Below are 20,503 nucleotides of genomic sequence, written 5' to 3'. Positions count from 1 at the left end.
ACCTTGTAATAGCCAGGCACCATCAGCTTTCTTCACCACATTTGCTTATGCACCCATTTTGTCTTCAGCAATTGTGTCCGGAAGGTGAGCAGCACAGAATGCTGGGTTATTAGAACAAAGTGTCCTTGCATTGTGGGAGTACTTGAGTAGCGGCCCACCACTGTCTGCTACCGTAATACTTAAACTGTAAATATATGTACATAGACCTATATCCCTATTAATATATTTACATATGTGCATGCCTATATTTGTACCTCTATAAATGCCTTTTGGGTGGCCAGGTATGCTGTAGGAAAATTGGCAAAGCCTGGCTGCAGGCTCTCCAAGAGCAGGATGGAATCCCCTAGGATTCCATCTGAATACATCTATGCGTGATTCTCACTAATGGGAGATAAACTGCCTGTCCCACAAGGACCCGACAGCTAATAGTGTGGAGTGAGCCACGACTGCATCAGGACGACCATCTCAGTTCGTCCCATCCCCTTCACTTAGTAGCAGCACGGAGGTCCTGCTTGTTAGGGCAGAGAGCCAAGGCATCCATCCAGCTGGCAGGACACGGGCCAGGCCTGGCAGGGGACAAGCAGAACCCAGTGTGGTAGACAATTGGGTGCTGCCGATTCACTCCCTGAAAAGGGGGCTCTAATTCCCACCCAGTGTACTAAAAATAAGGTTTCATGACAATGAAGGGGGTTCTAATTCCCACCCAGGGTACTAAAAATAAGGTTTTGTGACAATGATGGGGGCATGTCAAAGGGGAGAGGAGCCACTTGAAAGGATCCAACAGACGAAGTGAAACAAGTTGAGCAGTCACAGAAAGGAGCACTGGAGGAAATCCACAGTATAAAGTGAATGCTTATGAGTTCACACTGATGTAAATGATTAGCTATCAATGGGGAGGCCAATCTTCTGTGGAGAATTCCAGAGAATTTAGGTAAATACTCAGCCCACAATAAGGTGAACCATAGTTCCCCAACCCTCCGTGTGGGATATACACCGAAACTTCCTGCCCAAGAGGTCAGTGTGGAAGAGGGAAAGCAAACACGATCTCACTTCCTCGAGTTCAGCAGTGTACACCCTTGATGTGATGAGAACAGCAATTCACCCCTGAAGTCTTCTCCCCGAATCCTATTACCCCTACGTAGACTCAAGAGAAATACTCGAGGAAGACTATTTTCCGCAGGCTGGTGAACTGTTTTAATAGACAGCTAAATGTTATGTGATGCCCTGGAGGGATCCTGGACAGGAAAAAATGACATCAAAAGGTAGAAACCGTGAAAATGGGAGTAAAGTGTAGTATCTATTAACATTGGTTCTTTATTTGTGATAAACGACCATCCTAATGCACAATGTTAACACTAGCAAATGCTGAGTACACACCACTCTTGTCAATAATTCTGTACAGCTAAACAGCTCTAACAAAATTTTTTAAAGAAAATGTTTTAAAGAGAGAACATCCAAACAACCTATAAAACTTTATCAGAAAAGACATCAGGTAAGGAAGGATTCCTTGAAAGCAGCCACAGGAGAAGGTGTGATAATTTAAAAAGCAATGCTCTCCACACTGAACTGGCAATGCTGCCTGCCGGGCCTTTGTGTGAAGAAGCCCCGCCCAGGGCAAGCTCCTGCACCAGCTGGGCCGGGCCAGGCCGGCCACCAGTCTCTCCTTGCGGAAGCCCGGGCCAGCTCACTTCATATACTTGTCCTGCTGCCCGGCCAGGATCTTGGCTGAGGACTTGGCGTCATAGAAGAGCTCACTGATCTCCTCCACATGCTCCTTCTCGATGCTGTCCTTCCCATTGATCTTAGCCAGGAGGTTGGCTGGGGTCAGCAGCTGTACCGAATACCTACAGTGGACAAGGCCAGGGCAGAAGTGACACAGAGGTCGTTGAGAGGGGACTCCCCTCCCTAAAGTCAGCACAGACACAAGCACTGAGCCCAGCATGAGCTGCAGGCTAGCTGTTGTGGGCATAGCAGAAAAGGGATAGACACTTGTCCCTCCTCCGAGATCTGCAGCAATGACCCCATTAGAGAGGGCAAAGTCACCCAAATGGCTCAATTCCTTCTCCTCAAATCAATCACCGTCTGTGAGGCCTCCATTAGGCAATGACTCCACTGAGGTGCACTGGTGGGCCAGGGGAGAACAATCTGATAACCACCAGGAGGGAGGGCGGCAAGGCCTAAGCCAGTGAGCTACCCACCGTGAACCCTCATCTCTGGTTCTGCCCACTGCCTCTGCCCCGTGCCACCCACCAGCTCCCCGCCAAGGGGCACGCACGCTGACAGGCTAGCATTCTAAAAATCACTAAACATGCTGTTTGAACATGCAGTGCCTGGGAACAAGGTCTACCATACTCATGGCAGCCGCCAAGGGCCCTGGCCTGTGAGGGGTGACTCCCTGGATCCCCCAGTAGGCCCAGCCTCAGCAAGAGCCCGCGGGCTGTGCAGAAGGCCTGCTGCGCTGGAGCAACCCTGGCAGCAACTGGCCCCAGAAGGTGAGCTCACCTCAGAGTGGTCTTCGTACCAATCTCCCCGAGGTGATTCAACGCCTCCTCGCTGATGTTGATGCCCTCTGTCTGGGCTCGGATCTTAATGATCTTGCAGAGAAGAAAAAACATGGTCATAATCAGTAACTGACTACAAGTTTCCATTTAAAAAGGTGAACGAAGTGTTTTAAAAATGATTTTGTTCAGTGTTCCGCATCCTGCAAAGCAGAAGCCCAGCTGGGCCGGTGGGCAGAGCGTTGGCCTGGCACTCCTCCGGGGCAGCATGTCTGGCAGCTGTGCTCCTCATGAGGAGGGCTCCTGGCACCAGCACGGCTCAGCTTCTGCTTCCTCACCCGGCCTCTTGGGTGTTTCAGCACCCACGCACCGCATCATGGTCTCTTCCAAACCTCTGCCTCCTGAGCACAGGCACCACCACTTAGAAGCACTCAGGCAAGCAGAGATATTTTTTTTCATTTGCTTGGTAAATACAATGGTTAAATAAATCAAAAAAGTTACTTAAAAAAATTTATCACTCCTCATAACATCACCGAGAGAGATCTAATCTGTTACGAAGAGGCTGCCGCTCATCGCTGTTGGAGGATGTGGGTGAAGCTGGGACAGGCTGACGATGGGCAGTCACAGCAGTGGCACTGGGGCCCACAGAAGGCGCCCGCACTGAGTGATAAGCCCTCCAGGATAATGATGCTGTGTGGTGTGGAGCAGAGATAACTCCAGGACTTCGAGCCTCATATAATACAGGAATTTTTCACTTTGGCAGCTTTGTAAACAAGATATCAAGAAGTCCTTGTTTAAATTAAAGCCATAAAAACACACCTGGGGTAGAGGCAAGGCAGTGGACGAAACTGAGTTCCAAGCTCAAGCCTCACCAGGAGGGAAAAGGAAGATCAGGGTTATCTAATTCGGTCTTTCCCAAAGCGAGCGATATGGCCCCAAGAGGTGCTGGAACAATGGGGGGCTGGGGGGCGGTATGTGCACTTTATTCAAGATTGGGCTGTAAGTGTTGTTAATTGCCAGGGGCACGGAGTAAGGTTTTAGGAAAGAGGGTGGTAAGCCATGTAAATCAGGGAACCGATGGACCACTTCCGAACCCCATTCAGCTCGCCAGGCAGAGCTCTGAGGAGGGGGCCACAGGGGTGAGGATTGGCCATGGTGCCAAACCAAAAACCAAACCCTGCCATCGAGTTGATAGCAACTCAAAGCATCCCTAGGGCCATGGCAGACCTGTCCTGTGAGTTTCAGAAACTGTAGCACACACTTTATGAGTAGAGAGTGTCCTCTCTCCTGTAGAGCAAGGGTGGTTTCAAACTGCAGACCCTGTGGTTAGCAGCCCAACACATAACCCACTAGGTCACCAGTATGACAGGTATCTGTAAATGGAAAAGGTCCTATACGCACTACATCAAGTGGGAGACAAGCTTGTGGTGAGGGGGTACATGTATCCAGGAGGGGTGACCCTGAACGCAAGCAATCAGTGGCAAAAGCCAAGTGTTGTCAACTGAGTCTCCCATTTTTCCAAAGATTACTACTCAGATTTTTTTTTTTTTTACAGGAAATGTCTAAACATTGGCAAGTTGTCCATACAATTCACAAACATGGCCAAAATGTATCTGTTTAGCCAGCAGGCCAGGCAGTGTGTGACTAGTCGTCCTGGGAGTCTTCTGAGGCACCAAGGCGTTGCAAGCATTTGATCCTGGCGCCTGGCATCAAGAGAGCAGTTCCGCCCACCAGCTCCCTGGCCTTGGGGAGTGGGCAGAGCCTGAGGTTCAGCTCCAGGAGTGTCAGGGCACCGTGCTCTCACTGTCTCGGGGCTGGTCAAAGCAATCACGAGAGCTCCTACTTCAGACTGCTTGGAAACGGACAGTTCATAAATTAGATCTTTAATCATTTAATAACCTGCAGGGATAGTTTATGAGGATGTCGGCGCTGATGGCAGAGTACACAAGTTATATTTAGTGGTTTAAAAAAAAACCAAACCTATGCCAGGCTCCAGTGCAATTGCTAAGGGTTGTTCCTTGAACCACCACGCACAACACAGGGCCCATCCCAGAAGCTTTGGGGGCCCTGCTCTCCCAGCACAGGACAGACTGTTCCCCGGGATGCATGGACCATGCTAAGCAGGGCCCCTGGGCCTGCAGCTCAAGTCATCAGAGGACCCTCCTTCTTGCTGACCCACTTACCTTAGTAATCCCAAAGTGGAGGGAAGGCTGAGGGTGCCTCTGACGCCCTGAGAGCTGGTGAGAGCCTGCCGTCCTGGCAGAGCCACAGGGCAGCCGCCGAGGGAGAGGAAAGACCAATCTCCCTGTGTGTAGCCTAGGAGGCACCCAGCAGCAGGAGAACGTCATCCTGTGACAAAGCCCCCACATTGGTACCATCTCCCAGATAACACACAATCAATGTCGTGAACTGCAGCCTTTTCTGTATTTTGTCACTCTGGTTCTGAAAGGAAATCTCCGACAAGGCCTTACATTCCATGTGTTCAATAAAAAAATGCCTACAGCATTTTCCTGGACAGGTCCCTGGGAATTGGGAGGGCTGTAGGAGTGCCCAGAGGAGGCAGCTCTGGCAGACAGGCATCTAGCAAGCAACACAACCACGAGCAAGGGTGGCAGAAGCAGATGCCTGGGTACAAACCAGAGTCGCCACTCAGTAGCCACTCGTGGGCTTTGTGTACCTGGGAAGAGTGTTTACCCAAATCTTTAAGACAATAGTTTTTCTATTGTCGAAAGTCCCGTTGGCAAAGGACTACGCAACGGTCTGACAAAGTAGGCCCGTCCTCTCGTGAGTGGAGAGGATCTGGGCAAAACTGGTCAGGTCAGTGCAGCCTCATCTAGTCACACTCCAGCCGCGGCCTCACCCTGGGCCCCACCGGGAGAACCTACGCTGGCCAGGAGACGCTCGGGGGCAAGGGCAGGCGCAGTGCTCGCTGCCACAGAGGACCACCAATCCATCAGTGAGCAGCCGGCATGGACACGGCAGGGCTGGCTTGGCTCTGCAGCCTAGACTGATTAAGTCCTAACAATTCAACAAATGGCAGTCATACCTACTACCTGAAGTATTGATAAGGGGAGAAATCCTAAGTGTAACATTCCAGGGCAATGCTTGGCTCACAGTTGGTGCTCTAACTCCCTCGCAAAACTACAAACCTTACTGCCATCAAATCAATTATGACTAACAGAGAGCCCCATCTGGGTTTTCCAAACTGTAACTCTAATCAAGAGTAGAAAGCTTCATCTTTCTCCCACAGAGCAGCTGGTGGTTTCAAACAGCTGTCCCTGTGGTTACCCACCATGCCAAGAGGCAATTCCTCCAGAAAGAAATGGGGCCATGCCCCCTGGGAGAAGGCCCACCTTCATACACCTCTGTCACTCACTCCTCAACCCTGAACTTAACACAAATTCAGCTCACACTCCAGAGCACACGCCGCTGATAATGCTTGTCTCCGTGCCTCTGACGAGTTAGGGACTCGACTACAATCTGCCAGCACGGCCTGAGCACCCCAAGAAAACCCGTCGTCGACCCCATGGTGTACAGCAGGAGCCTGCCAATGACGACTAGAGTTCTTGCCTCCCCACCTCTGGTCAGGGATATTCTACTGCCTCTGTGTGTCCTGGGGTGCGAGCCCGTTCGCCCTCCGAGAAACGCAGAAGCGCCTGGGCCTGCCATGAGCTCACGTTTTGCTGGCACTGGTGGTCTCCGGTGTGATGGTTATCATCACATCACTGTTTCCTCTGCCCTGTTGCTAAAGCATTTCAATGGAAAAGTGCCACCAAGACCCCTGGCAGTGGGGGTGGGGTCTAGGAGGCGCCAGGCTTTGTCCAGTTAGCCTGCTGCACTTCTCAATGAGAAGACTGAGGCTCAGAACGAGTGTGACTGAAGTCAAGCGGTGGATGTCAAGTGCCCCTGGCTGCTCTTGTGCACAGCTGTCACTGAGCACTGGAGGACTGAAGTGGGGAGGAGGGACTCACCTGCTTCATCTCCTGTGGCGTGTACAGCATGGTCCGGATGATCATCACGCGGTCCAGAAGATCCAGAGGGATGCCGTGAGGAGAGATGACATCCTCCGTGCCTCTGCAAAGGCCAAAAACATTCACATCACCCATGCGCCTTGAGACAAGAACTGGAAACACAGCGTGAGGAACTGACAAAGCCAAACACTTACCATCCTGAGCCACTTAGGGCCAGGCCCAGGCCCACAAGGTAATCAGACTAATATTCAGGTAGCTTAAAATAACAACTTTACTAACTTTGTAAGTAGCACTTATTTACTGGCAGAACACTGGCAGAGAAATACTGCCTGCAAACCATTAGCTGATAGCTGACCAATCAAAAGATCCCCATGACGCCCACCAAACTTCACACACACAGAGCTTTATAACTTATACCAAGTTTGCACATCTTATTACTTTTGTTTCTACTGCTTTAGTCTTAAAATCATGTTTAAAATATAATTATCCATCAAATCAATACTTCACCAAATTGTTGAACGTTTAGGTAGCTTCCAATTTTTGCAATATTATCACCACTTTGATAAACAATAATCATCTAATCTTGAACATTTCCTTAGCACATCTCACCCTGTTTAACAGAGAATACCTGCTACAATTCTGACACTTCCTTGAGTGACTAAATGGCAGCCCTAGTTTACACAGCTACACACACAGTGGTCTGGTTTTACTGCCTTGTAACCGGCACTGGGCTCTCTAATTCTTCACGGTTTTTCTGTTTGGAAAAAGAGGGGAGGGTACTGCTGTGAAGATTAGCTTCTCCATGATTTTGCTAAGGAGGCCTCTGAAGGCTTCCCCTTATAGGCATGTTATTTTTTCTAGGGGAACTGTCCAGTAATGTTCTTTGCCTATTTTTTCTTCCGAGAGCTTGAAGTACTTTTGCTGAGTCAAAAGAAGACCGGGCAGACACTGGGGACCTCTAGGCTTGGACTTCACCACAGGGTTTGGAAGCCCTGTGGGCTTCCACCTCAGCCTTTGGAAGCACTAACAGCAGCAGGCCTACGTCAGCACCATTTCCAGCCTTCCTTTATGGGCAAGATGGCTAAGAGTTTATCATCCTGTCTAAGCAGTATCACAAAAACAAGGCATGTCTTAAAACCCCCCTTTTCCGCAAAAAGCAATTCTTTACAATATTTTCTGAGAAATTCTATCACAATTCAAATTTCTGTACTTGGTGTGCCTATCTACAATCTTTGACTAAGCATGATAATCCTTAAGAGCTACACTTCATTCTATGTAGGCCACAGGTTTTGTTTTTTTGTTTTTAAGTCTCACTTTGGAATTCTTTGTCCTAAGAACAAAAAGATAGAAATTCTACCACATTCACTCAGACATAATAACAAACTTAAAAGTTTAGAGGAAAAATGTGGTATTCCCTTACAAAGAACATAATTTGTAAGAAGACATTAGGAGACTTTTTTTTAACACTTTGAGTCCATAAAGATGAGAAATTTCAACAAAAAGTCTGTTGTTAAAAGACTCCTGGAGAGTGGAATGCATTTCTCAAGAACTAAAGACTACATTTTTGTACTAGGCACAAAGCTGCTTCTAGAAAGTGCAGCGGTGACCAATGGTTGCCAAAGCTCGAGCCGCCACCACCCTGGTCCAGGATGCGGCGAATGGGTTGGCCGCTCAGGAGTGGCGCAGAGCAGCTGTGTGACGGTGCACAGGCACAGGGGGGCAGCCCACACTTCCTGCACGTGCAATGCCAAGCAATAAAATGCACCATAGGGACATTTTGGTTGAAGAAGCACATTTCTGCCCGCACCCCAGAGGCTCATTTCTAACTCCGGCTGGCCTCAGCTTCATGTTGATTTGAACGCTTCGGCACTCAGGAATGGTCCAAACTGTGATTTCTGGTGAATCTCTTCTAGTTACTGTTTTGGGCTGTGCGAACACAGGCCCAATTCCTGCACAGAATCCAACACTTTCTTATCTATAGGGACAAGGCAATTCTGTAACTATACCTCTCCAAGTGCAAAATGACATGTACAAATCAGCTGTGTTTGTGTGCATGCGCATGTAATAACTGCTGAAAACCACCTTGTTGTGCATAGGGGCAAAGGAAGATAAGGAAAAGAAAGGATTAAAGAGAGGCAGAGAGATTGCTGCATTTTCATCTAAATAATATATGCTGTTTTCATCTAAATTATACCTGCTGTTTCGAACTGCAGCCCCTAGCACCATAGTACCCCGTGCTTGACATTTACACGAGCGGATTACATACACTCTGTTTTCATAGTGGACAGACTCGGGGATCAAGGCGGCTTGGGCTCATATTCTAGCGTTGCCTACTGTAACTTCAGCAGGGACAAGTGACTTAGTTTCTCTTTCTTCACCCCAATAGTTTTACCTATAAAATGAGGTGAATCACACTACTAATCTCTTAGTCAGATTTGGGAAGATTAGCCAATATTTGCTAAATGTTAGGCAGTGCCTGTTTGAAAACACAAAAAAACAACTTTTTGTTACGGAAACAATTAAAGATCTGTTTGGAGAAAACATGGCATACTCTGGCAATAGTAGTTGCTGAAATTGGAGAGTTGGAGCAGCAGATTATAGCATGTCAAGACAAAATTTAAATGAAAACTTCCAGTCTCTGGAATTAAGGCCATACTCTAGGCATAGCAAAGCCAGCGGCAGGGGCCATTTGGAGGAGTCTCGCAGTGGGTAGCCCTGTGGCAGAATGCACTTTGTCCTGGATGCCAGGAAGCCCTGGTGCCCTTTCCTGGGCTTCAGCTTTTATATCAGGACTTGGGAATTCTTCAAGATCTTTGCAGGACTCAATTTCTGGGAACCAATGAAATACACCCAACCGATGGTCTGTAATCAATGAGATACCATGGATATATGCTTTAGAAGTGCCAACATTTATTGTGATGTTTTCAGGTTTTGGGGGGCATTATTTGTTATGATAATCTCAAAACCACTCTTGTAAAAGTCCTTCTGACATTTCCACATCTTAGAAACTGAAGGAAGGGCCTGTTTGTCCCTCAAATGTAAATAATCAAGATTCTTTTTCATCAACATAAATTCATCTAATATTAAAAGAAAAAAAGTGTATTCCTGTATCCAAAGAGAGATCTACCACACCTGACACTGTTAATTTTTTTTACCAAATATTTAACAGCTCTTGACCAGGCTGCTCCAGAATGTAACATTCATTAATGCTTCATGTCCTACATCAATGTCAACCCAGATGACTGGACAGTGACTTCTAAGCATAAAACAGCCTCATTATCCAAGGATAAACAGCACCAAAAATTCTCATTTCTGAAATGACTCACTTAGACACAGGAGAATGGCAACTAACCAATCTCCTCTATTAGTGTTTCACACATGTCTGTGCAAAGATATTACCTCACTGAAAGGCAAGAATGTCATTTTGAGCACTAAGATGAACGTGACAGCCACGGTATTTTCAATGGCCTCACATGCATGTGAAAGTTGGACTGCATTGAGAAGAATCAATGCATTTGAATTATGGTGCTGGTGAAGAATGCTGAAAGTACCACGGACTTCCAAGAGAACAAACCAAACTATCTTGGAAGAAACACAGCCAAAATTGCTTCTTAGAGGGAAGTACGGTGAAACGGCATCTCACATTCTTTGGATATGCTGCTAAGAGAGACCAGTCTCTGGGAAAGGACATTATGCGTGGTAAAGTGGGGGACAGCAATAAAGAGGATGACCTTCAACAAGCCAGAGTGACACAGTGGCTGCATCGATAGGCTCAAGCCCAGGTGAACAAACGTGAGGACGGCAGAGGACCAGGCAGTGCTCCATTCTGTTCAACACGGGGCTGCTGAAGTCGGCACCAACTTGCCGGCACCGAACCACAAGAGCTGGAGAATGCCTGACAATGGGTAAAGGGCTTCTTTTTGGGGAATTAAAAATGCTCTGAAATTGGTTTTGGTAATAACTGGTTTTGGTAACCTGTGAGTATACTAAAATATCGATGAACTTTTAGAGGAGTGAATTGTACTGTATATGAATTAAAGCTTAATAAAGTTGTTGGATTTTTTTGTTTTGTGTTTTACAGCAAACTTGGGGTGTCTGCTGCCACTTAGGGCACTGGCCTGGCAACTTCAGTGACACTAAGCGACTTGTGCTGAGAAACTCCTGCAAATACTTGTTTATCTTAGAGGCCGTATCTCAAAATAAAAATGAAACTTGCTAAATTTTTCAAGCTGGATGAAGACCAGACACTCCCCCGACAGTTGAGGATCCCGGAACCCTGAAGAGAAAGGACTTCTGACGAGACAACACACCCTTCTGCGTTCACAAGTCTATCTTTTCCTACAAAATCCAGCGGCACCAAGAAAAATCAAGGACGGTGCACCTCACGGAACGTCTTCTATGCTGCCCCACCCATTCCCATCCACACGGAGAAGCAGCCCAGAGGGCTTGGGGTCTTTTGCTAGGGCACAAGGGGGAGAAGCCCCATAATCTCACTGCTTTCTCAGAAGGCCCTGAGGCCAAGCCATGAATACTGGCAGGGTCGTGAGATCAGGCCCCAGGGGTACAATACTCTAGGTCTTAGCTTATATGAATACTTTACATTTACTATTGAGGGCAGTGAGATTCAGAGAGGTCAAGTTACCTGGCCAAAGTTATGAGCTTCCTTTTGCGTCCAATGCCTATGACTTTCCATGTGGGAGCCAGCTTAGTCCTACGCATTCCATGCCCCAGAAAAGATACAGGGGTCACCCTCTAAGGTCCTAACCACAAAAGCTACCTAGGCAGAGACCTCGAGGCCAAAGAGCACATTATCTGGAAAGGACCAAATTGTAACTACTGACCTTCAGAGATGTCATCTCTACCCATCACCACTACTCAAAGCTTGACCCCAATCAGCTGACAGCACATCACTCAGGAAGCAGCATGAGAGAGTGGGGAACAGTGTGAACTTTGGAGCCAGATGGTCCTCGGGCTTCAGAATCTGGCAATATTGCCTAGCTTTTGACCTGGGCAGGTCAACTCTTGCCTGAGTCTGGAGATAACACCACTTATTCCAATGAGTTTGTAAGAGTACATACGATGTTCCACATGGGGTGCTTTGGACATAAGAGCTCTCATCCTGTGGTCTTTCTTTCCTTTAGAGTTCTGGAGGTTCAAGGGGCAAAGAAACTCCCCAGCTCCCCTCCAGAGAGCAGCAAATCGGATATTGCCATACCTGTACAAGTGCTCCGCAAGTCACCATTTCACATCTTAACCCAGTCTTGAGACAATGGACTCTGGAGTCTAACTCTGGATTCAGATCTCAGCCACACTGAGTGCTATCACCTTGGCATGTCATTCATCTTCTCTGAACAATGCTGTCGTCGATAAGTCACTGAGATCACCAACGTGCCTGATACACAGGATACCTCAACATGCTATATGATCTGTACTACTTTTGACATTATTATCTCTAATACTAAGATCCTCTCTGCCACCAGGGTTTGGCGCTGGTCTTCTAGAGCATACAACCCTACTTCAGTTCCCTGCCTGACTTGCAGAAACGCCCACTCATGGGCGTGCCCCTCAACAGTCCTCATCAACTCAGCTTGTAGAGTCCTGGGGCCAAACCTCCCTACTGAGCTATGTCCTACTGAGTAAGTTCTGAGATCAAAGAGCTACATCTAACTTTCCTGTGTACCTATTTCCTGAGTGGGGTGAGCTCCTTCTTTCTTGAATGGGGAGAGTTAAGATAAGGTGACCTGAGTTGTAAGAGACCTTCGTGTGGGGCAGAGAGAGCTCCTAGGCTCTACTGGTGTTGGCTAGGCTGGGTTATCTATCTCCTGTGGAGAGAGGAGAGCTTGTTTGCAGAGCTCCCCAGCAGGGGGCACTATCTGCCCAGACTGGGCCTCTTCACTGACTTTCAGACTGAAGCCAAGGCTGTACAAGCTAGGGAAAGTCCAACAAACACCGGGTCTGTGAAGCAGGAAGTCAGGCACATGGTTCACCTACCAGGTTTCCAGATGATGCCCAGGTATCAACAGTGCTCGAGCCTGGGCTTTTCCCAGTGGCCAGTTGGGCACTAGGTTGTGTCTTGTCAACACACTATTATGATAAATGATTACAAGCTGCTGTGATGTGAACTTGAGTTAAGCACTCAAACTCTAATTCCCAGTGAGAGTGACTGGCTACGATAGATGAGCTGGGCAGGGCCCGGCCTGTTACTGGTCTTGCTTACAGCCCTACAGGAGATCTCGTTAGGGCTTCCCCTGAGCCAGCAGCACAGGCTTTTGGGACCACCTCAGTGGGGATGATAAACTGCTCTCTTAAAAACTAACTACATCTTAAAAAGGGCCAATACCACTCAGAGGCAAGTCGAGGTGAATCAGCAGTTGGGTCCAAACATGATTTGCTCTCATTCTGCATAGGATTTCCTCGGGGGCTGCTATTCCCCCCACCACTACATGCTCGGCTTAAAGAGGCCCTGGTTACCCGCCTATGCCCCCCTGCATTCACTGCAAAGATTATTCACACAGGGCCACAGAAAACCAGAGGAACAACAGGACTCCCTAGTACTGGGAATGCTGACACTTGAGAGACATGAAGGATGTCAAGTTAGCATGTTCTCGGGGACTCACAGCCCCAGGGAATTCCCCTCTCCCAGCTCTGGGCCTTTCTCAGCAGGGTAAGATAAGAACCACAGGGGCATTCTCTCTCTTCAGAGCCTCTGAGCCTGAACACTGCCCTACCTCAAAGACAGCCAGGGAGCAGGTAGGAGGGGAGGTACGCACATATGACTTCGAGAAGGCATGGTAGAGGGACAGAAAGAATACAGTCCTGGTTTTGTTATCCGAACGACCTGGGTTCTCACCCTTCTTGAGGACGTGGGCTAAGTTATTTTGCCATTCAGTTCTCTCATCTGGAAAACGAAGCCACTGTCTTCCTCCAGAGCTCAGTGGAGGCTCAAAGCGGCTCATTTCTATCACACGTCACCAAGTCCAGCCCCCAGAGTTTAGATTTCCTATTTGAAGACCCCCTTTTCTCCCGGGGTCTGACCTGACCTTTGCATAACCCAACTGGATGGCACCACAGGGCAAGCCCGGAGTTCACATGAGAGGTGCTATATTCAGTAACATTGAGGGCGGCTCGTGCCTTGTCTGGTACATAAACCAGGGAACATGGGTGCGTCTGCTCTCAAAGTGAACATGACCTCCCTTCAATTTCATCCCCACAACACTACGATTTTAATGACCCCACCAGAGAATATGAGCCCACGGCAGGCAGGCACCCTACCTGATGACACAATTGCCTCGGTTGGATGCAAAGATGACAATGGGGGCAATAGACGATTCCAGGGCCCGGTGCAGGTAGGTGAAACATTCAATGTCCAGCATATGGACCTCATCAACAAACAGCACGCCTGGGACCAGCTCGGCAACGCCTTGGTCAATATACTTGTTCACAACCTTGTTAATCTCCCCTCGAAGTTTGTCTAGGAGGCAAGAGTGGACAGACAAGATCAGTACAAGGTGCCAGGGGAAACTCTCAACTTGCTTACCTTCTAAGTTTAATCCAAATGCAACTTTGACTACTAGCTATGTGACCCCAGGGAGGTGGTGCGCCCAGTCCAGACCTCAATCTCATTGCCTGAGGTCACAAAATTGGCACCCTCCTCTGAAGACAGGTTGAGTTTGGAAAGTGGTCTGTAGAATGGGAAGCCCTTCACGAGGGGCATGCACATCTCAGTGTGTCTCATACCCACCCACATTCGCTCCCTGCCTGATCTGAGACACTAGCCTTTGGGAGCCAGGATTAAATGAGCTTTCAGATGCAAATTTTCCTCAGCCGCACTCAGTAAATGACCCTTTCTTTCAGTCCGGGGTGACAAAGCTTAGGTTAATTAACTTTCCATCAAGTGCCCAACTAAGAAACTGTAGTTAGAATCCTCTCGGGGAGGAAACATGAAGGAAGGAAGGTGCACACCACAGATCTCATTTTCCAGTCTAGCCCTGTGGCTGTCTCACAACTAGACATGAAAGCTCGGGCACACGTTGCACCAAAGCCAGGAGGCCAAAATGGCCCCACAGGCTGTATGAGCAGTGACAGAGCCTGCTCTTGATGACCAACAGAAAGGTCCCATCATCCCACTGGCTGGAGAGCTAATGAACAGCTGCTACTTAAACTCAGGAAGAGAAAGGGATAAAATAAAGGGCCGGCCACCGGAGGGACTCCCAGAAGGTCAGGAAGGCCAGCTGCAGGACTGTCTGTGATCCACCCTGGGACGTTACCCTGGCAGAGCCAAGGTTCGCAAATCGACCTTTCTAGAACTTCACTGAGAAAGAGCCTGCTGCTGTCTCCAATTGTGTTTCAGCCCTGTGTTTCAGGGCTGTCTAAGGGTAGCCAGAACCTACCTGTTAGGCTACAGTCAAACCAGTTTCAAGGTCAGAGGGATTCACCCACAACTTCAGAGCATACATACCAGAACCCACGGCCCTCAGCTCTGACCCCTGCTAGCAGGCCGGCAGTTCACTGTACCTGTGATTTCTGTCTTCTTTGGCTTCATCAACTGGCCCATCATGGACAGGATGTCTTGTCCCCCCTGCAGAAAACAGACTTACTTACTATGGAACAGTGGCCTCATGAAAGCCTTGTTACTGTCAGCACAAGGAGATGCGAGTGCTTTGTCATTTGTTCAATGTTGGGTGGTCCCCTTTGGTTACTAGGCCTTGTGGTATAGAGATGTTCATCACAAAGTGTAAACAATTAAAGGTAGCAAACATTAACAATTGCTACTCAAAACAGGTGTCAGGGAGGAATTATTGCATGGCTTTTTAGAGAGGAATCAGTTTCCTGTATCACAGAGATCCAAAGTGACTAAGTAGCCAAACAGCCCAGTCCTGACTTCCCGTTTCTAGTGCAACACCTTTCCCAAATCCAACCTGGGGGCAGCCATCCCACCTACTGAGGGGATCTCTGGTGCAAGACTGGTCATCTCTTGACCAAGTCTTTGAGAAATGAAGTGCCCAACGAATCAAATTTCAAGTCAAAACACCTCCTTAATGCTTGTGTAAGAGGCACCCTCTTTAAAGATGCAGATGAACTAAACTGAAAGACCACCGGCAGGGAAGAAATTGCATATGTTTAATTATACATTGAAATGTCATTAAGTGACATATTAAGTAAACACATCTGCCTGTGTTTCCTTAGTTCAGGCACAGTATCTAATAATTTCTAATCAGTGTAAGGATTTGGCTAAATGGCAAGAAAGATGCATCCCCATCAAGCTTCCCGAAATCCTGCAAAGGGGCCCTCCCAGCCTTTAACACCACACGAATCCCAGGCACAAGCCTGCAGTTGGAGAGGAGCCACAGAGGAAGCTGGCTAGCTCAGGGCCAGAGGCTTGGCGGGGATAACAAACAATACCCACAAAATCATCTGTGACTACAGCATTTGAATTGAAACAAAGGAATCACTCCTAGCTCATGTCAATGTTAATTGCTGAACATTACAGACAGAAAAGGGCCAGGTAGGCCCTAGGAAATGGTATCAGGAAGCTGAGGATTCATTCCCAGAGCTAGGGAGCACACACAAAAAGGTTGCATCAAGGCAGTACCTGGGGCCTGGCATTGGCCACATCCAAGTCATGCAAGGTCACATCCTGGATAATTTCTTTTTTCTTGTGCACATCCCCCTTTGGCAAGGGTACATACTCTTCAGCTTCAAGGTCAAATTCTGTGGCATAAGTATCACACCTGCCCTGCCTCTGCAGAGAGAGAGATACATGAATTCCTTGTGAGTTTTCACTGCCAAGTCCCCAAATGGCACAGCACAAAGTGAGATAAAGGTCTCAGTTCCCAACAGCGGGCCTGACAGCCTACTTGACAAACCCCAAATCTGTCCCACTCGCCTGCTGCCAAAAGCAGTAAGCTATCTGCTCATCACTGGGCTCCAAAACTACTGCTGAGAAACACCTGATACTTTCTCCAAGAATCCACCCCCACCTCTTTTAACTGTATGCAAGTCCCGATAAAGTGCAAATCCAGTAGATTAACTGGAGACGGAGGGAGCTGTTCAGACTCTTTTGTAGGTGGGTGATTTATTGTATGATATGAAGTATTATGCTCATCCATTAAACAGTGAGAAACACTGTACAGGACACTGAAAATCAGATATAAAAAGAATGCCAACTAATGCAGCATTCCTTTCCACATGCATATATCTTGGAAAGAAAATACCACAGAGATAAAAGGAAGATTAAATGCACTGCACATTTCAATTTGAAAATGAGTAAAGTTGTTTTGGTTTCTCACCCTGTACTCACTGAGCCTCGAAACAGGTTTTAGTATTTTTCTAAGACACTGTTTTATCATGAGAAGGTTACAGAATAAAGATAAAGGGAAAGCAAACTTTATTAAACCTAAAGGGGCAACTGCCAACCTTGCATCAACGTTGCCCCAGACAACAACCCCCCAACCCAGACACCCTCTGAAGGAAACCCTGGTTTCCACTGCCGTCTCTTTATGGCATCCAATCGGGGATGGCGTTCAGTCCCAAGGAAGACATTACCTTCACTGCCCCACTGTTGGCCTCAATGTAAATCACATCTCCAGCCTCGACTCGCTCTTTCTGCAAACTCTCAAAAATGCTAGGGTCCAGCTTGAAGGGAAAAAGAGAGAATCAGAGAACTGTAATACATATATTTCTTTCTGAAAATTCTTTATTCCCCCAAGACATTCAAGGTAGTTATCTGTGCGTAATGTCCAAGTACACGTGAGCGAGAAAGCGTGTGCGTATGACTATGCACTGGATTTGGGAGTGTGACTGCAGAAGGAAAGGGAGGGAGTGGGCACACCTGTGTAAAGGACAAGAATGGGGTGTCAGGGGAGGCTGGCTCTCCTCCTTTGCGGCACAAGCTGCAAACTGGCAAGCTGGAATTGTAAGAACATGGATTTGACTGCATTTGCATAGAGCCCACTCCCTCCTGAGTTATATTACTATCTGTGCTTCACTCCTTCATTCACCTTGTCCGGCCAGGTGTGGAACCTTCCACATCCAGAGCACCTGCTAGAACCTGTGTACCAATCTCAAGGCTGGTATTTGGCAAGGCCTATGATTTTGGACAAGGTTCTCTGAGCCTCGATTTCCTCACCTACACAAAGGACTCGGCTGTAATCATAGATGTGTAAAATTCAAAGCAAAACATACAAGCTCTTCCCCACACCTTCGTATTCAAACCCCAGTGTTTGTTGTCATGGGACTGCTTAGTGTGTACCTTCAGGAAAGGAAGTTAGCATATTTTGGGGAACTGAGGCTTCTCCCCAGACCATCCAGATTCAATCTACTCAGGGTGATTGTTGAGTAGCTAGCTTGATATTCTATGAAAGAAAGCACTTTCCCCCTAAGGATTCAGTATTTAGACACAATTTTCTCTATGTTAAACTTTAATAACAGTTATGTCATAAAATATGGTTATGGTTATCCTTGGACAAATGAAGCTTGCTCGATCTCAGGCGATTAAATATTGTAATGCGGGTGAGTTCAAGTCCAGATCTGAAGGGTGACTAAGGGTTACAGTCTTGTGTGTGAGGTTTCTTTTTGAGGTGATAGAAATACTCTAAAAGTAAATTGTGGTGATGGTTTTACAGCTTTGAAAATATACCAAAATTCTAAGAAGTGGACCCTTGGGCCATCTAACTGAGAAACAACAAAGCCCACATGGAAGCACACCAGCCTGTAAGATGAGAAGGCGATGAAGGGATCAGGTATCAGGCATCAAAGACCAAAAACACCCCAAAAACCTCATAACATTGTGAATGAGGGGGAGTGCAGAGTGGGGACCCAGGGCCCATCCAGGGGAAATTAGACATCCCTTTGCAGAAAGGCTGCGCAGAGGAAAGGAGCCAATCAGAGTGCAGTGTAGCAACGATGAAATATACAATTTTCCTCTAGTTCTTAAATGCTTTCTCCCCACTACTACCATGATCCCAATTCTACCTTACATATCCAGCTGGACCAGACGATGTACACTGGCACAGATAGGAACTGGGAATACAGTGAACCCAGGACAGATGAACCCCCCAGGACCAGTGGAGAAAGTGGCGATGGCGGGAGGGTGGAGGGAAGGTGAGGGAGAATGGGGGAACAGATGACGAGGTCTACATATGGCCTCCTCCCTGGGGGACGGACAGCAGAGAAGTGGGTGAGGGAGATGTCGGATGGGGTAAGATATGATAAAATAATAATAATTTATAAATTATCAAGGGTTCAGGGGGAAGGGGGAGCAGGGAGGAATGGGGATGAGGAGCTGACACCAGGGGCTCGAGTGGAGGGTGGGTGTTGTGAGAATGATGAAGTCAACATATGTACTAATGTGCTGGACACAAGTGATATATGTACGGATTGTGATGAGTTATATGAGCCCCTAATAAAATGATTATTAAAAAAAAAAAGTGGACACTTAAGATGAGTAAATTTTATTTAAAATTATGTCTCAATAAAGCTTTTAAAAATTACCAGCCCCTGAAATTGACAATGACTGCATAACTCTTAATATGACTATACTATCAAATTGTATGAAAAATGAATTACATGCCAATAAAACTATTAAGAACAATAAAATGACACAGATAAAAACCCAACACCACGGGGGTGGGGGAGAGAGTAAGAAGCTGCACTTAAAAAAACATGCTACTTATGTAGCTCAAACAATGTCTGTTATAATGTCATCATGGTATATTTGGGGGTAATTTAACTTCTTCCTATTTGTCATGTTCTCTGCCATCTAATAAAGTTGTTAAATTTTTATGAGAAAGAAGAAAAAGTAGTGTCATGTTACAAAAAAACCCCACCGCCAGCAGCACTTTCAGGTTCTGCTTCGGCCTGGCTGGGGTGCAGGTGAGGCGACAGGCGGCGATGGTCTGGCTGTCTGCTGGCGGGGGAGTAAGCACGCCCACAAAGCTGCACGAGGGAGGCAGTCAGTGCTCCTGCTGCTACTCTTGCTGGGGCTTGAACCGCCTTCATATTTAACAGTCTGTAAGCAGAGTGTCAAGAAATACCCAGTTTGGAAGAGAAGGCAATCAGCTTCTCCCTTACTTAATTTTCTTGAAAAGAATTGTAAAGCAGCCTTAGGAATAGTAGAAATTTAAATGACACCGCTTATTTTATCTATCCTATGTTGGAGAGTATATACCCCCAAGCCTTTTTACTGCAGTTAATTTTTCCAAATGAATTGACTGAAGCTCTAATTACTGGAAAGACGGCAGATCCCACTAAGCAATCTAATTAATGCAAAATGGTAGGCATCCAAGAGATATTTGCAGAGGTAAGGTCCTGAGATGGAACCCTGGTTAGGGGGGTGAGGGGAAAGAAGGTCCTTTGGGGGAAGTGACCTCTTTAGGATCTCCATAAAGCAGCACCCAAGAGACAACCTTAGCAAATCAAAGAACCATGCACTTGTAGAACAGAGTACAGATGAAGAATGTATGTAGTCAATCTACCGCAACTTATAGGTGAGAACACGGAAGCCCAGCAAGCTGACCTGACTTGTTCAAGAGCACACAGCAAGGTGGCAGGCAGACAGACAGCATAATGGCCATGGCCTAGAGAAACTTGGGTTAGGACCCCAGGAAAAAGTGCTGAATGTTTCCAGGAGTTATTTGTGCATGAAAATTACATGCACACATAACTTTATAAACAGAAATAATATTACGTGAGATACTTAGCTCTGAGTCTGGTACATACAATACAGGACAGCTATGATAAAGATATTATCTTTTAATAATAATAATAAGGCAAAGACTACTATCCAAATGGACTTTATCTAACTTAACGCTTTTACAATAACATCCATACTCGGCTGTAATCATAGATGTGTAAAATTCAAGGCAAAACATACAAGCTCTTCCCCACACCTTCGTATTCAAACCCCAGTGTTTGTTGTCATGGGACTGCTTAGTGTGTGCCTTCAGGAAAGGAAGTTAGCATATTTTGGGGAACTGAGGCTTCTCCCCAGACCATCCAGATTCAATCTACTCAGGGTGATTGTTGAGTAGCTAG

General features: G+C 47.1%; 1 protein-coding gene across 1 annotated transcript in view; it reads right to left on the bottom strand.

Annotated features, from left to right (window-relative positions):
- Nucleotides 1-1,291: 1,291 nt before the first annotated feature.
- Nucleotides 1,292-20,503, bottom strand: part of RUVBL1 (RuvB like AAA ATPase 1) — a 51,717-nt gene continuing 32,505 nt past the window's right edge. The window contains exons 4-11 of the mRNA XM_045290140.1: nt 19,297-19,376; nt 17,015-17,104; nt 16,062-16,211; nt 14,984-15,047; nt 13,742-13,940; nt 6,470-6,572; nt 2,503-2,594; nt 1,292-1,844 (exon numbers count right to left, since the gene is read on the bottom strand). Coding sequence (XP_045146075.1) covers nt 1,685-1,844; nt 2,503-2,594; nt 6,470-6,572; nt 13,742-13,940; nt 14,984-15,047; nt 16,062-16,211; nt 17,015-17,104; nt 19,297-19,376 — 938 coding nt within the window. The 3' untranslated portion in view covers nt 1,292-1,684. The remainder of the gene's footprint in view (nt 1,845-2,502; nt 2,595-6,469; nt 6,573-13,741; nt 13,941-14,983; nt 15,048-16,061; nt 16,212-17,014; nt 17,105-19,296; nt 19,377-20,503) is intronic.

This window comes from Echinops telfairi, unplaced genomic scaffold, assembly GCF_000313985.2.
Source record: "Echinops telfairi isolate 266 unplaced genomic scaffold, ASM31398v2 ScPeMD7_31;HRSCAF=116, whole genome shotgun sequence".
In the NCBI taxonomy this organism is placed as follows: Eukaryota; Metazoa; Chordata; class Mammalia; order Afrosoricida; family Tenrecidae; genus Echinops; species Echinops telfairi.
The sequence above is the reverse complement of the archived record's forward strand: the minus strand, read 5'-3'. Positions and strand labels throughout refer to the sequence as shown.